A 17,592-nucleotide genomic window follows, 5' to 3' on the forward strand; every position below is an offset into this window, starting at 1 on the left:
TAATTTTAAGGAAAAATTATTAGAATTTGACCTCCTTCAAGGTCATAAATACAGAAGTCAAATGTGAGATGATATCTTAAATATCTATGCTGTACTTTCTATATGTTGACAATACACAACACACAAAATGCTTGAACTAGAGGAACTCCAAACCTCTGATTGGTAGTGTAAATAAAACCATTAATATTTAAAACAGAACTGAGCACACAACCTAGTTTCAGACATAACCGGAGCCGTTACAACAGTTCACCGGCTCAGCAGCAATATGAAGACACAATTTATGACTGTCATCCAGAATTCAGGTCATGATTTCCCATTTTTCTCTGTCTGCTCTTTCTTGCTTCGAGGTATCAATTATGCTCTGGCACATATGATGTGGCTTCAGAGGCTTTTAAAAGAAAACTCACAGCTGCAGTTTGACCCGAGCCTCCCCGACCGGCAGCGAAGGCGTAAAGTTAAAGACAAGAGAAGAAAACGATGTTGGCAGCTTTAATGGACGGTTGTTGAAAAGTCAAACCTGATCGGTGGTTCAAATTTCTCAGCTTTCAAGCTCAAGTCTTTGAAATGTTTGTACTCATGTTACCCGCTCTCTTGTCGGCTTTGCAGCCCCGGGCTATACAGTAAAGAGAGGCTTATGATACACTCGTGATTCGATTGAAGTCGTAGATAAGGGGCCGCTCTTGTGCTCTACATATAAATCACATAATGTATAGATGACCTTGTGGTGTCTCATCTCAAATCTGGGTCATTTCCACACAACTGTCTTGACAGTCACATCTCATGACAGAATTAGTGTTCTGTTTTTCCCGAAAGGCTCATTTTCTCACTTTGGAACAAACGCTCTCATAACATTTATATTGCAGATTCGCACCTGTCTGATGGCGTGCAGCAGCTTGCCGTAGGAGTAGAGGATGACGCCGAACGGCAGAACGAGGCAGAAGGTGAACAGGCAGATGATGTAGGAGATATTGTTTGGCGTACGTGTCCTCCAGTCAACCGAGCAGGTGGTGCCGGGACCCTCGGGACCATATCTGCTCCAGCCCAGCAGCGGAGGCACGGTCCAGGCCACGGAGTAAAGCCAGGAGAAGCAGATCCCTGCCAGGGTTGGGCGGAAGTCTCTACCGTCTGCAATAGTCTGCGCCATCATGGTGCAGTAGCGCTCGTAGGACAAAACAGCCAATGAGATGAGGGAAACAATACCTGAGGAGGGAGAAGTTCAGAACAAGTGGTCAGACCCAGATATCAAGCAAATTTTGGGCTTTTGGGAGTCAGTGAGCAGAGGAGAATGAAAAAGCTTTCTTCAGAACTGGAGCAACTGCGTTCTGTTTCCCTCAGAGTTATTGATTGATACATTTAGATACGAAGTCATGTCAATTTTCCGCTCGCTTTGATCATCTTAATAGCGTTTAACTTTGCATTGCTGGGGCACAAACAGAGGAGAATGAACTTCATTAGCTGGCATTTGCTTTGAAAGCTTTACAGTAACTGTGATGGCAAAGGCCTGCTAGATTAATTTCAATTTGTACATCTTGGAGCGCACTAAGGTTTGAGCTTTTTGTTCATCCACACGTGTTTACTTCAGGCATTATCATATGTCAACCGAATCAGAATGTTTTTGTCTCTTTGCTTATGTACTTCTTTCCACTACAGGGCCTTCAGCCTGCTCCACTCTGGGTGTAGTGGGAGGATCACACATACAACGCATTCACTGTTATTTGACTTTCTACATTCATTCATATTTATGAATTCCCATGCCTCGTAATCCCAGGTTTAACCCTCAAACAAGTCTTTGAAATGGTATGAAAGGTAAAGATAGGTGGCCATGTTTAAATTAAACTGATTGTTTCTGCCTTTGTTTTCCTGTGAGAAAATCTTGTTTCAATGACTGCTTCTTGATAAAGCGGCAACCTATAATCTATCCATTCTGCACAGCCATGTTTTGAGCAGGTGCAATCAGACATACCCCCGTTCAGTGAGTGCTTCTGTATCACTTTTAGCATTTGGCAATCATTTGTACCTACAAAAACACGGGTTACAAAGAATCCAAATAGCAGTATTCAACACATGCTCACATTTCTTTTGGTTAACTAGAGTTTGCATACTGTTTTTTTCCCTCTTTTTCAGTTCAATGTTTTGATTTTGTGCTACTGGCAGTAAGTAAAAAACTACTGAACACTGACTATTCGAACTGCAGGTAGTCATTTCCATTCAAGCTCAATCTGAAGATTGGTTTCATGATAACCAGAAAACACTAAAAAACTAAAAGGACTTTTGAAGAACTTTTTCTTCACAGAGGAGAATGTCTTAGTTAATTGACAAACAACACTGGAAACACGCATTGCATCACAATTTAACGAAACCTCAAAAGATCTTTAAATGCTTCTTTTTTCTGACCAACACAATAAAATCAAATCATAGTCAATATATTCTTTGGTTAAGAAAAGAAAGCAAATTAGCCTAAACAACTGATAGATTATTTATTGACAGTTTTAATCATTGTCAACCGAGTAGCTCTAATTCATTTGGGAAACTTTCAGTTAACTGAAAATGGAGTTTATTCAACAGCAGAAGTTGTGTCGTGGACTGATACAAACCCTGAGTCGTTGTATCCTCTAGTAGTTTAAAATATCATCACAACCTGTTCACACCAAAAAATGAAAAAAAGAAACACCACTTACAGAAACACTGATTTGCAGACAGCACAGCCATGTGCTGTCTTTCCTCTGTGTTAACTGCAGATTGATGAAAGAAAATTGTTGCTGAAGTGAGTTAAGTCTTAAATCAGAGCTAATCAACACATACAGGCGAAAGTACTGGTGCAGAGGCACTTTACCTCCATTATGCTGAGTCTGCTTGGGAAAGAGACTTTGATTACAGGCAATCAGAGTGCCTTAATGCATAATGAAGCCTTCTGATTGGCTGAAACCATGCCATGTTGGCGTGGACAGCACACCGGGGCTGGGCGCATGATGTGTTGAGAGGAATAGCAAAGGGTGAGTGTCTTGAAAATAATGGAAATGATTTGGTGCTGGCATGTCTTGTGAAAGATGTGTGTGTGTGTGTGCGTGCGTGTGTGTGTGTGTGTGTGTGTGTGTGTGTGTGTGTGTGTTTTCAGGTGGCTGAAGAGGGAGTGAGAGCTCTCACTTTTCATTACTGGCTAGATAAAGCATGGACACTTCAGATGTGTAGTTTTCCAGGTCAGACAGAGACTTCATTACACTCTGTACTAAGACAAAAACAAAAAAATATCAGTTTAAAGTTCTTGATAAAAGCCAACACACTAAAAAAAAAATGAAAACAAATATTTTAATTGCCATATATTTAAAGTCGCCACTAGGGGTCTCCAAAGTCAGTTCTTTGGCCAGGTTGGCTTTGCATTTCTTTAATGTTTTTACCCTAAAAATGTATTTTTTCAGAGTGCAGCAGTAGTGTTTTATAAAAATGATCTAAACAGCTTGTGTGAGTTTGTGGTACTGTGTACCACGTTCAGGGAAGCAATCTGCTGATACATTGCAAAGAATGGTTAATGTTACACTTTGTCAGTCTGCCCCAGAGCAGCTGTAGCTACAACTGTAGTTTGCCTCCACCAGTGTGTGAATGTGAGAGTGAATGAATAGTGGAATTGTAAAGCGCTTTGAGGGCCCCGAAAAGTGCTATATAAATGCAATCCATTATTATTAATATTATTATTTGTGGATTTTGTGCTCACTCCTCATTTTAAAAGGATCGCCTCCAACAGTGTGCAGCTACTGATTGTGAACACAGCTGCAGCTGCTTCACCCAGCAGCTGATGTGGTGGCATCCACGGACACATCCAGCTGTTACTGTCTGAACCTGTGTGCTTCATTATGTTGCCGACATACAGTAGCTTCAACACAATAAACCATCTCTGCATACATACAGAGTCAGACTCATTAAAAAAAATAATCAGAGCAAGAATCATAACTAATAAATCTTAGTCATGGTTAAAGTCATAGTGACAGCCGTATCATCACAGCAGCAGTCTGTCTCTGTTTAGAGAGAACACTTCCCCCAATCCACTCATCCATTTTCCACCAGAGGAAGTCTCAGAAGACTTTTCCCACTCTGTCCCCACCATTCTAGCCTAGAGACAAACCCTCCATGGCATGTTCTGCATCTGCCCTGGGGTTTCATCCCAGTTGGAAAATTCCTACATAACTGACCTAGAAGCTCTTCCACTTTTCCTTCTCAAGGCAATGGCTGAGACTCCTACACACAAAATAAGAGAAAGGCACACCATAGAAAAGACACAAATTGGCGAACAAAGTGTTGGAAGCAGTGCAAAGAACCTGGTCTGAGTATAGAGTCTGTATGTGTGTGGCCTGAGTGATGAGGGGTGCTCACACCGTGGCTCAGATTGGTGAGGTGAGTAGGGAGGAGAGGGGGGTGGGGGATAGTGTTTGTTGGCACTCTGAATGGCTCAGGGGAAGAAGCTGTTTGTGAGATAATAATATTGTATTGCTGATTACGTTTAACCATTAGTGTCAACATTAACCTGCACTAAAGGAGCCATACAGATAAAGATTATTTTTGAATAACAATAAAATTGGACAAGGAAAAATAATAATAATTTTTTCTTTACCTCCCTCTGTGTTTTTTTTTTCTTAATGAAAAAGACTTCCATCCATCAGTTTTCTTAACTGCTTATCCAGTTCACAGTCGCAGGGAGAAAAGGCTTACATCCTTTAATACAACAGCCCCCAAAGGACAAAGTACAAACAAGGCTGATAGCAAAACATTTAAGAGTGAAATTCTGCAGTTCGGTAAACTCAACATCCACAAATTAAAACAACAACAACAACAACAACAAAAACCCAGCATCTCATTAGGCATAAGGTTGACTCCTGAGCCAGGCCTATTCTCATCTCTTTGAGTTCTTAGGTAATTTACAATTGACTCCAGTGTCCAACATCTGATTAAAAAATGTAATTAAATGAAATTAATAAATGAAGCTTGTAATATTCTTAAATGTACAGTTATGTGAACTCTAGCCCATATTTTCTTTCTGTATGACTTTTTTCACATTTCTCTTAAGGTCCCACCACAGCATTTCACTATGATTGAGGAGTAGACTTTGACTGTTTCATTGCAACACCTTCTTTTCTTTTTAAGTCATTCTGTTGTAGATTTGTTGCTGTGCTCAGGATCATTGTTCTGATGCATGGGCCAGGCTTTAGCTGTCAGGCAGATGGCCTCTAGAACACTTTGGCATACAGAGGACTTAATGGTCAACTCAGTGACTGCAAATTGCCCAGGTTCTATGGCTGCAAAGCGACCCCAACATCCCTCCACCACCACACTATATTTGTGCTGACATGCTGAGTTTGGCTTACTCCAAAAGTGAGGCTGTGCATGATGGACAAGCATCTCCACTTTGGGCTTGTCTTTCCAAAGGAGATACAGAAGATACAGAAATCTTTGTTTGGATGCAACTTTGAAAACCTAAGCTGTGCTTTCAACCTCTTCTAAGAGAGAAGAGGCTTTCTGCTGGCAACACTGTCCACGTGTCATTTGCCAAAGAAACAAGGGGGACAAGCTGAAAGAACCACTGACATCTATCCATCCAAAAGGGTCACCTGTTAAATCTAATACTTGCGCCACACTCATCTTATTGGTTACTTCCCTCCCCCCCACCCCTAAAACACTTCTAAATACTCTCTGTAGTGTGATTTCTTTCATATTTTATATAATTATTCAATCTATTTGCACAGTAAAAGTATAGCATTGATCTTACTGTTGTTTTAGGAAGCAATATAAAAGCTCATGAAAAGGACAAGAAAACCAAATGAGTATTGTGGAAAGAAATTAATTGCATAATCTCCGGTAAACAATACACTCTGGTAAATATATAGTGGATTCTCTTCATATGAATGGTCTGCCACCTCAGCAACTGGGCAACTTCTAAAGGCAACAAATCTTCCATTCATTTCCTATATTGACTGCACAGTCTGCATTTGGAGCCTGGTTAGGATATCAACCCCTAAAAGTTGGCTTTGATTCAAACTTGGCCCACTCTGATTCTGCAACATGCATTTTAATGGGATTTTCACCTGAGGCCCGATTCTTCCCCATCCAACTCCATACTAGTGTGGAATAGATTTATGGTAAAATGAATGACCCCACGTTCCAAGCCTGAGTCAGCACAGGAGCTAATCATCTTTCATTGTCTTTTTTCTTCTCATTCTTTTCCTTTGTCTCACTCTCTCTTTCTCCTTCTTCATCTCACTCCTGCTGTCTCTTTCCATCCATCTTCCTCGTACACTCCAGCTGACATAATTTTTTTTCTTCATTTCTCTGCATTACCCATCACTGCCACCTCAGCACAACATGCAGCACTATGTTTACTGTATGCAATTCCTTCAGTATTATGTAAATACCTAACCTGGTTTCTCTGATCAGGTTAGGAGATTCTATGAGTCTGATTTCTGCCACCACATTTCTGAGAGCAAATGTCATGTCATCTGCAAACTTTAAACAGGGGACGTATTGTAAAATTGTAATATAAGCACTATTAGATTAAAAGAATAGGGAAAAGAAAAGAAGAGAAAAGTTTCCACAGATATAACAAATCCATTAGACCACTAAATGTTTTACCTCTGAAGTGGAGACTTTTCTATATGTGAGAGTAATCTAAAAACTCAGGCTTCAAACTCAGTTTCAGACTGTTTTTTCTATTCTTGGCTCTGTGATGATATTAAGAGTGGATTTAGCTGGAAATGATTGTAACAGGTCCACTAAGTATGACTCAAGCTGGCAACTACAATATTAATTGCTAATGACTCCTGTAAGTTCAGCTTTTGTGGGTCGGGCTTATTCCAGTGCATTCGTGAAATCTTTGGTGTGCCGTTGCCTTGAGCACCTCCAGGTGGTCCTGAGCAGTTTTTGTGTTGTTGTAGTTTGTCCCACTGAACAGTTGGGGGCAGCCACTGCTGTCTACAGCCCAACTGATTCATCCGCATATTGATTTAGCTGATATTAGCTATTTGGCATCAGCATTTATAAACGCTAATAAGAGAAAATTGAAAAAGTAAATTAGAGAAACACCCTTCAACCCCTTCAATGATGTTGCATCATTTGTCCACCAGAGGGCAGTCTCTGTTGCATACACAAATAGCTTTCCCTCAAATTTGTGTATGTTTTGTGTCAAAGACAAAAAATTGAACATATATCTAAATATCTGATTTTGAAATCACCAAATATCTGTATCTGTCTTAAAGACTGTATAACATTGAGGCTCTCTCAATGAGTGATAAGTGGCAAAGTCACATCCATATGAATTCTAAAACCACAGGAGTTGTTATAACAAAGTGATCAATGTCATTCACTTCATCTGTCAAATATGTTTAATCTGCAACAGAAAAAATGTTCAGTGCCAAAGTTGACACAGACTGGTGGAATATAAGTGACATTAGCACTACTTCCACATTTCTTTCAGAAAATGATTCATTCCCCCAACACAGTTAATCTGATCTGAGTATAATTTCTTGAATAACATGCACACGTTTGTGCATTAAAGCAGGTTCACAAGAGCACAAACATCCAATAAACTTACAATTAAAGCCATAGAAAGTCTTTCCCATGTCTGTTACCCAATTATACACTTCCAATAGCTTGCCCATTAATCAGTGTTGGCTTGTTCACAGAGAAACAAAACAACAACAAAAGACAGAGAAAAAGAGAAAATGGTTGTCAGTGACTTCATGAGAATGACCTTATTCCAGCAAAAGTGACCTGATGAGGCTTGATGACAAGCCTGCTAACCATCACCACTGTAGCTCTGCTGTGCGTGCATCAGAACAGACAATGTCTCATTAGCGAATTAAAAAACAGACAGAATTTCACCTCAGCTCACCCAGACAGGGGATGAAATTAGGTCTCAGCTCTGTTTTCACATCAGTCTCGACAAACTGAGTAGCTTATTTCTAGACCTATAAATTTTGCTGTATCCAGTTTAATACATATTTCTAGTAACACTCGGATAAATAAAGGTAGTTCTTATTTATTTCTTCAATTCAGTTATTTAGTTTTTTTTAGTTGGAGCTGCTTCTAATGCAGGCTGGTAAGATTTGTAGCAATTGAAGTGCACAACAGAACTCTGCCATCACTTTGTGCCACTGCATTTCAACAGTATGAAGCTTCTTACATGCAAACAAATTGCTGAAATTTGTTAAGCTGTTGCAAATATTTAATCCACTGAATACAAATAGATTTTCACCAGCAGAAACTCATTGAAAAGATTGATATGTAGTTGAAAAGTGAAAGGGAATGTATGGGCTCAAATTGTGGTCATAAATATTTTGTACTTGTAAATCAGGATTTGTATGTGTAAAAAGAATTTGTGTGTGTGTAAAAAAGATTTGTGTGTGGACTTAGCCAAAAAATACGTGCGAAACTCTGCAAGTTACAAGTACGAATTTTGACCCGACTTTTCTTCCTTTGATCTGATTGGCCAATGTCATGTCAATCACAAATTTAACTATCCAATCAGAGAACAGATGGGTTTGGCTATTGGAGGGGTGCTTTATGGTAGGGGTGCAACGATACACAAAATTCACGGTTCGGTTCGGTTCGATACTTTGGTGTCACGGTTCGATATTTTTTCGATACAAAAAATGTTCATGCATTTTTAATTTGTCATTTATTAAAATTATAAATATATATTTTAACTCAAAAGTACAGTTTTTAAATTTAACCCTAACCCTTGTGCGTGTTTTTTATTTTGACAGCGAATGCACACCTGCGGACCACTTATGTGCAGCCCTGGTTATTTAGCTCATCATATTGCAGCCACAGAAATTCTTTTGTCCATGAAACCATAAAGCTGCACTTTCTTTTTGCCTTATAGTCTGATTTGTCATAACTTCTCCGTTTTGTGGTAAGCTTTTCTTTGGCTGTCACTTCTTCACCCTGACCTGTCTTATTTGGCTCAGCAGAACTGAAATGCTTTTACACACTCACTCACATAAGCTCAGCGATTCTCTGCGCGATCAACCTCTCACATGTTTAAGCTTGCTGCTTCATGTTTGCATAGTAAGCTAACGATTAATAAGACGATGTCAGAGGAATTGGTGCACAAATTATCATCACTCACAGATCAGTGCTGTCGCTCTCTATACACAGTTCGCACGATTGCAAAGTGAAAGCAAAAAAACAAGCGCAAATTCAAACGCGACTTCAATATGTCACATATTGACAGTGGCTCACCGATGCCAATGACATAATTACCCAGCTACATTTCTGAAAGAATGCAAAAGCATTGACATATATTTTTCCTACAATAGCCCGACGGGCAGGGAAGAGATAGATTTTGGTAGCCCGACTGAAAAAATCGCTAGCTCTGGGATGTCGGGCTAGCGATATTGCAAGCCCTGTGTCTGATTGAGGAATCACTCATCTTTGGAAAAGAGAGTTTATTACAGAGAAATGTCTCTTTCCAAAATAAAAGCTATACTATCCGCTTCTTCTGGGCTATATTCTCAGCAGCATAAGGAGAATCATGTGCTAACAGCTGTCTAAATGACTCGGCTAAAGTTAGTAGCATGCTTGCTTTTTTTTGTCTGCTTCCACTTGTCTTTGCACTAGGATGATGTCGGCGTAAATGTGCAGTCATATTCGTTGTGTTCCCACTAGTGCTTTCAGGTTAATCTCGTTGAAATGACCTTAACGCCACAACACGGCAAATCTCCGTTAACGAGCTACCGCTGATAGCTCCGTGCATGGGGCTAGACGGCCAACACGTTAACGAGCTAACTGCGCTAACACACTAGCTCCCACCCATGTAATTGAGCATTGCATGGCACATCCAACATACTGTTTTACTTTAGTCCATGACTCGCTTACCTTCAGGGTCATACGTCACATGAAAACCAAAATAATTCCAAACGCCAGATCTGAATGAGGGTGGGGGAGGTGCCCTGCCCTCTTCCTTCTGACGATGCTGTCTGTGTTGAGCGCTCAGTGGATCTGCGCTGGACAGTGCAGCCTAGGCGGAGTAGTCTAACGCAGATTCACTGAGCGCTCAACACAGACAGCATCGTCAGAAGGAAAATTGATAAAATAAATTACAAATGTTGTATTGTTCGATACATATGCGTACCGAACCGAAAGCACTGTATCGAACGGTTCAATATCGATACCAATATCGTTGCACCCCTACTTTATGGAGCTTCAGGTCCTTGAAGGGAATAAATGCCCTTTTACATGCCAGCCCAGCGTTTTCCTTCATCACCACGAAGGAAAACAGTCTGTGGTGGTTTGGTGATTTTTGTGTCGCAGGTTTATGTGCTTAATACAGGGACTTCCACAGCCTTTTCAACAGCGCTGCGAACCGCGGGGGAGGGGGGGCAGTGTTTTGGAAATGAGAGTCTTCACTAGTGGGGATAGTTACAAAGCTTTCTTCGTTATGAATTAGCATACATGTTTTTATTGAACATTTGAAGAACTGGAAAAAAAAAAAAAAAAAAACTCTTATAGAGAACATAAAGTCAGAGATAGAAACGACAAGGAGCAGGTGCATCTAGTACAGGTAGAGCTGCTGCAAAAACCCACAGAGCTCAGCAGCCAGCGCCTTTGCTTTTAGTTAGCATTAGCAGCACATCCTGCATCCGATGTGAAAGGACCTTTATGCTGCGCACTGTGACTCACAGCCATGGTCCTGGGTCTGACTTTGTGTTAAACTAATCCTAAAGTAATAATGGTATTTCTAACCACTGATATACCACAACTTTACCCTTTCAACAGCTGCTGAAAGTTATGGGACCTCGCTTCTATCGGATATTTATATAGAGATCCTCCAGCTTCAAACTGTATTACCCTTCAAGGACCTGCAGTTCAAAAAAGCGCCCCTCCGACAGCCAAACCAATCTGTTCTCTGATTGGATAGTAAAATTTGTGATTGACATGACATTGACCAATCAGATGAAAGGAGGAAAAATAGGGTCAAAATTCGTTTTTGTAACTTACAGAGTTTCACACGTATTTATTTTGGCTAAGTCCACACACAAATTCTTTTTTTTCACATATAAATCCTGATTTACAAGTACAAAACCGATTTACAAGTACAAAACCGATTTACAAGTACAAAATATTTATGACCACAATTTGAGCCTATAGGAATGCTCTGATCTTTGCAAACTCCTCAAAAAACAGAAAGTTGGAACCCACTACTGCAACACCATGACATCACAGCATGCAGACAATAAGCTCTGATCTTCAAGTTGCAGGTATAAATAAATTCACAGTGCATATGGAGCTATGAGTCTGTGTACCCAAGTAGGTGCTCTGTAAATGTGATTACTATCAAATCATAACCAAATCAAATGTCATGTTAAAGCATCCACTAATCTTTTTTTTAGATAATAATAACAAATTTATGTATATAGATTTTTTTTAACATTATTACTTTATATTTGGGATAAAACCACACATTAAAGATTAAAGATAAGTATACATGTCCACACAGTCAAACATACAATCCTACATTCATTCTTGCATGCACACTTTCACACATACAAGAACAAGAGCTAAAAGTAAAGAGCAGAACGATTAAGAAAATGAGTCAAAATGAGTTTTCAGCAGATGTTTAAAATTAAATTAAGCCAGCCTGTTCCAAAGTGAAGGAGCTCCAACTTCAAAAGCGTGGTCACCTCTTAAAATAAAAGCATGAAACAGATGATCAGATGATTGGAGAGGCCAAATGTTGGAATAAAATCTCAGCAGGCCTGGTATACATGCCTGTCGTTTAGGTCTTTACATGTTATTAATGAAACTTTAAAATTCTGAATTTCCCAGGCTTGTTAGGAGCCTAGCTGCTGAGTTTGGGCCTGTTTGACACAGGCTAGTTGATCATTGAGGTTTGTTTTTTGTGATGTTTCTTAAATGAAGGCAACAAGACTGGATTAGATATGAGATTCAAAATGCAAATACTGATGAAACATGATACCAAGGCTCTTAGCAGATGATATGATATTGCTGGAGTGGGAGCCGGTGTAATGACTGACCTCCTTAGAAAAATTGTCAGGGTCAAACACAAGTACCTCAGTTTTGCCAGAAATAAGGTCTTTCCAAGCATCTGAAAAGATTACTTTTCTGTGAAATGCAGGCAGTGATGTTTGTTGGGTTATATCTAACTATTTATTCTAAAGAGACAACACAATTCAAGTTGAAGCTCCTCCTCGAGTTCCCTTTTATTCCACCAGAAAACAGTCTAGCTTGAGCTCTGACTCCTCTTCGAGATGAAAGAAACAAATCCCACAGCATTTTATAAATAAATACCACAAGCCTCACTCAGTATGATGTGAGGTTACCGTCTGTCCATACTGGGCTGCACATTTCCTTGTTTTTCCACTTGTCTGATCAATTCAAACCAAAAAGTCATCAATCACTCCCAACTCAATTCTTTGATGTCAGGGTGCCCATCTCTGAAACATCTCTGAAGCATCTCACTCAAGGGTTTTTTTTTTGTGTGTGTAATTTTTCAGACAACCCTTTGATCCCATTACGTACAGTTTTGATCCTCTTGGTTATTGCTTGTTTATTCCACAGTTGTTCCTGAACGTGCACCAGTGGAAAAAATTATAGTCCAAACTTAAGTGCTCAGTTTTCTGGTTATAGATATATAACCAGAAAACTGGTTATATATCTATAACCTATATAGGTTACCTGCTCTGATTACCTATATAGGTATAGGTTATAGATTATAGAAGACGATGCTTGTAGCATCCAGGGCTTTATTGAGCAGCTGCTGACCAGGCCAGTAACTGTGAAGTTGAGCTGGGTCAGTGGGGAAAAGATGAGAAAACACAGGCCAGATTGAAAGTGGTTTGAGGGGGGAGAAACTATGCTGCAGGTCAGGACTCCAAAGAGAAAACGGCAGATTTAAGAGTGACAGACTCCATAAAAAAGTAATTTAATTTAAGAGATTTGACAACTGACTTCACTAAACCGTCCTGACTCCAAAGAGAAAACAATACCACCGTAGAGCACCTTATATCACACTAGACTACTCATAAAATGGCTGAGTCAAGTGCAATATTGTACTGCACCTTCCTCCAAGTGCAGACTCAGAAGGTAAAACAATATATTTAGAGGTGACAGCAACATCCTGCTGCACCTTACACTGCTTGAATTCCAAACTTCTAAGTGAGAAGAGATTTAAGAGCAACATCATCTCAACATCAACAACAACATCTCAGTGCACCTCCCTGAAAGTCCAGGCTCCACCATGAAAACAGCTAAATAAAGAGCAACAGCAGCGTACTTAACTTTACAGCAAGTTCAGACTCCACAGATGAAACGGCAACAGCTTACTACATCTATGTTCAAGTCAAGGTGTAAAGAGAAAACTGCCAAAATCTTCCCAAACTTCACTCCAAACTCCACAGACAAACCACATAAATTAAGGGGAACAGCACATTCTTGCAAATTCAGACTTCACAAATGAAACATCACATTTAATAGCACTCAAACTTTGCTGTCAAGACTCCTTAGAGAAAACAACTGGTTTTATAGTGACATTTTTGTTCTCTCTCTTTACAGGTGAAGACAGGTCTGTATTCAAGTCTATGGGCAGGCTGATTGTTCACTTAAAACTTGAAAGTCCCTTTAGTGCAAAAGAAGAACATCTGCATTCAGGGGAGAGAAAAAAGTCTGGCACAGCAGGATCACCTCCCAATCATCCTGGTGTTCTTCCCTGGTTTTCATCGCTCCAGTGGGTAGAAAATCAGGATTCTTTGGTTTGTGAACATGGGGCTGACATCAATCAATCAATCCCAGACAGTAATTACAGTGATTGCCCCGAAACCGAAAGGTCACTGGTTTGATCCCAGCTCTGTCAACAGTCCTGTGCGCACAAATCTGAGACAAGACCTCTGAGGATCCAGATAAGAGCCTTACAAGAGCAGATTTATTGCGTAATGCGATCAGAAATGCTTTTTCCATGTTTTATGTTTATTTTAGCGTTCATCTTTTCAACGCCAATCATCTTCTCCCTGCAAAAAAATGAAAAAAAAAATCTAGCTACAGAGTCCTCTTCACCAGATCGCATTATTTATGTCCCTGTAAGGGAAGTTTGGAAGCACACCACCATCAGATGATGCCTTCATAACAAAACTCGAATTACCTTTAATTAATATTAATCGTTTTATGAAATTACCTGGAAAATTAAGCTGTTAATCATGCCGAATTTCTATTGCCCATTGCTGCAGTCGAGGAATGCATTGCAAGCTGCCATTTAATTTTGCCTGTGAAACAGCTTTGGATAAAAATGATGATGACATGAGATTTTCACACAGGCTAAATTTGTTGGGAAAAGACGAAAATTGTATGAAATTATAAACAGACCCGGTCTGACAGGCAACAGAATACGATGCAATAAGTATTTCGATTTTTGTTGAGGGGAAATAAAAGGAAAGCGAAGATTAGACATTAAAAGAAATTAAAAGAAATACTTCTGTTGTTTTGGCCATTCATTCTCCAATGAAACATATTAATTAAAATAATTATAAAAATAATAAATTATTAATAATGATAATAATAAATATTCTTACCCAAACATGAGTTAACGAACCCATACCAAACGCACCCAGCGCGTCCGATCAACCACCGCCCCTGGGTGCTGGCTGCGAAGCTGAACGGAGTCCCCAGCACACTAACCAGCAGGTCGCTCGCGGAGATGCTCACCAGCATGAGATTCATGGGCGTGCGCAGAGCCCGGTACCGGCAGAACAGCGTGAGCACCAGGAAGTTACTGAGAAACCCGAAAGTGCCGATGAAGCCCAGGCACACCGCCACCACAAGGTGCCCAGTCGGGCTCAGGGACGGAGGGGGCAGGGAACCGGATACCTCCTCGTACGCGTCCGTCGCCTCAGTGCTGCAGGCTACTCCCTCGGGACAGTGCGCGCAGCTCAGGCTCAAGTTGGAAATTATCATACCGGGATGAGCCGCGAAGTTTGCACCAGTCGGAAGTTTGTACCTCGGGAGGGAACCATCCGGTCTCGGTGCTTTTCACTCATCTGGAGAGGCGAAGGCGTACGGATGTCTCCACAGTCTGCGCGCATGAAGGTAAGGCAAGGGGGTAATTTCTGTAAGTAATCTACTTTCTAGTCTGAGAGAGACACTTTGCGAATGAATGAGGAGAAGAGATGCTCTGTCCCGTTAGACCCGCCCCTCCACCGTGCGCTCCGGAGAGGTGCGCTCCTTTTCAGGCGCGGCCACTTAAGTGCGCCTGAGCTTTTATCACCCACAGCGCCCTTTAACGGGCTGGGAGACAAACACCTCAAACAAGAAGCGGTGGGTGGTGTTTGTATGTGTGGATGTGTAGTGGATGTGTGTAACAGGCTCGAGCCACGGTCACACCTGCACCATCAATCAACACGTTACACAACAACATGTAGGGAAACAAACTTAAAAGCTGCGTGACGGGTGAAGGGATTCAGATTTGTCCTGATTTTTCTAACATATACGTGTAATTAAAAGGAATCACTCAGTTCTCATGTCAGGATTGAAACAGAAAATCCATAAGCTGTCTGACAAGAGATCAGTATGTTACAGCCTGAAGGGGGAAGGGCTCCATCCTCTTTTGAGCTCTCTGATCTGCTGGCTGATCACAGACTGATAACCGTGTTTGTATATTTATAATTTACATAGGGACCTATTGGTCACAGCTTGATTTCAAGGTCCAAAAGCTATGCTATGCTTTTGACAGCTAACTATCAAAAGCATGGGAATCAATGATACTGTCTCCAGCTCACAGCCTTCCTTTCTGTCAGTCAAGGGTTTCCTGTTGCTCTTGCTGTGCTTATTCTTAGATGCTGCGTCTGCTGTCTTTCCCTCTCCACTTTTGACAAACACACAAAGAGACATGGCATCATTTCAAAGGGAGTTCTTAGTAAGAGCGAACAGGAAAATGTGGCATATATGACTATTAGCAACTCGTGGTTAGAAAAATACACTAACAAGCACTTTGTTGCTATACTAATACTGGGTAGAACCTCCCTCTGCTCTCAGTCGGTCTTTGTGGATTCCCCAAAGATTTTGGGAATAAATCTTTGAGGTTCTGCTCCATGTTGACATGATTCCGTCATATACTTTCTGCAGATTTTTCAGATGTCAATCTCCCATTCGTGCGCATCTCAAAGCTGTCTGCCAGATCCAGATCTGGATTGAAGGGAGGCTGCTGAAGTCTGAGGAACTTTCGTTTTTTTTTTTTAGATATTCATCATCCTGCAGGAAGTAGCCATTAAAAGGTGGTAAGTGAGTTACTCAGGAGCTCAAAGTGTGCCAAGAAAGCTGAATTCACTGTTCTGGTCTCATTTATGTTTTTTCCTTTGGCTTTTACTTATTTTGCTTTTGTGGTTTGGTTTTTCCGCCCATTTTCCTGTGACTTATACTTTTCTCTGTGGCACCCCCTGTTTGTCTTTGAGTTTCTTTCAGTCTACCTCATCCTCATTAGTTTTATCTGTGTTCACATATCTGTGCATTTATCATCCCCCTCTTCTGCTTGTTTTTTTTCTTTCTTGGTCTTGTGTTTTATTAGTTCCCCCCTTCTGAGGTTTGTGTTTTCCAAGACTTTTTATGTAAGTTCAGTGAGCTTTGTATTAACCCATAAGAACACAGACCCATTTCTCCTCAAAGGTTGTGAGTGAAATGTAGACATGCCAATAGGGTCTGAAAATGGCTACCTGCCACAATGGGACAGCTTGTTTCATTTTCCCAGTACGGATGGTTTCTTGGCATTTGGCACAGACCCATGCACAGACAGAGGCCAGTCAACATGTTGCTGTGACTTTCATAGATTGTACAAACGTGTCTGTTTCTTCAGTAACACAAAGATGTCTGCTGTTTTGACCTTTGTGAACACTCCAGGGGAGTATGGACATCATCTGAAGGTGTGAAACTCAATTCTTTGAATTTAAGCACTCAGGGGTCTCAGAAGAGGAATTTCTCCAAGAAAATAGTTTTCTGTATATTTTTTTCTTGGAATCTTAAGTTTTGCTGCCCAGGATACTTCATCACAATCGATAAACACTATCCATCAATTATCTCCCGCCTATCAAATTCAAGGTAGCAGGGTTGACTTGAGCAGGTCGCCAAACTATCGCAAGACTAACACAACAGTTCACACTCACCAATTTAAAATAGCTAACTAATCTAACTCGACACGCCTTTGGAACTTAAGTCAGGAGTTCGACTGTATCCGGTAAGGCTAGACCCCCATGCTAACTTTAGATATGAGGGAGAGAGAGAAAACTGAAGCCGTATAGACTCAGACGTCGCCTGGATTAATATGGTCCGTGTTAGGTGTTGAGGAACCAGGACACAGTGATGAGAAGTGGGCTCCTGGCACAAGTGGGCAAGAGATGAGAACAGGGCGCTGTTGGAATGCTACTATGCAAGTATCCCCAGCGGAAGGAGTTACATGAATAGGATACGGAGAAGGAGTACGGAAAAGGAATACGGGAAGCTTGGGCTCAGAGAAGAGCTCCCTTTAAGGCTGGGAAATATCGTGATAATAGTTACCGACTAGTCTAGAAACTCATCATATCTCAAAAATAAACCTTTTTTTTTAATGAA

At 40.7% G+C, this 17,592-nt stretch overlaps 1 protein-coding gene across 1 annotated transcript in view; it reads right to left on the minus strand.

Annotated features, from left to right (window-relative positions):
- The window catches only part of tmtopsb (teleost multiple tissue opsin b), a 43,259-nt gene extending 28,050 nt beyond the window's left edge, over positions 1–15,209 (minus strand). Inside the window, exons 1-2 of the mRNA XM_026180818.1 lie at positions 14,568–15,209; positions 872–1,200 (exon numbers count right to left, since the gene is read on the minus strand). Coding sequence (XP_026036603.1) covers positions 872–1,200; positions 14,568–14,949 — 711 coding nt within the window. The 5' untranslated portion in view covers positions 14,950–15,209. The remainder of the gene's footprint in view (positions 1–871; positions 1,201–14,567) is intronic.
- Positions 15,210–17,592: the final 2,383 nt, after the last annotated feature.

The sequence above is a fragment of the Astatotilapia calliptera genome, chromosome 9 (genome assembly GCF_900246225.1).
Source record: "Astatotilapia calliptera chromosome 9, fAstCal1.2, whole genome shotgun sequence".
Taxonomy (NCBI): domain Eukaryota; kingdom Metazoa; phylum Chordata; class Actinopteri; order Cichliformes; family Cichlidae; genus Astatotilapia; species Astatotilapia calliptera.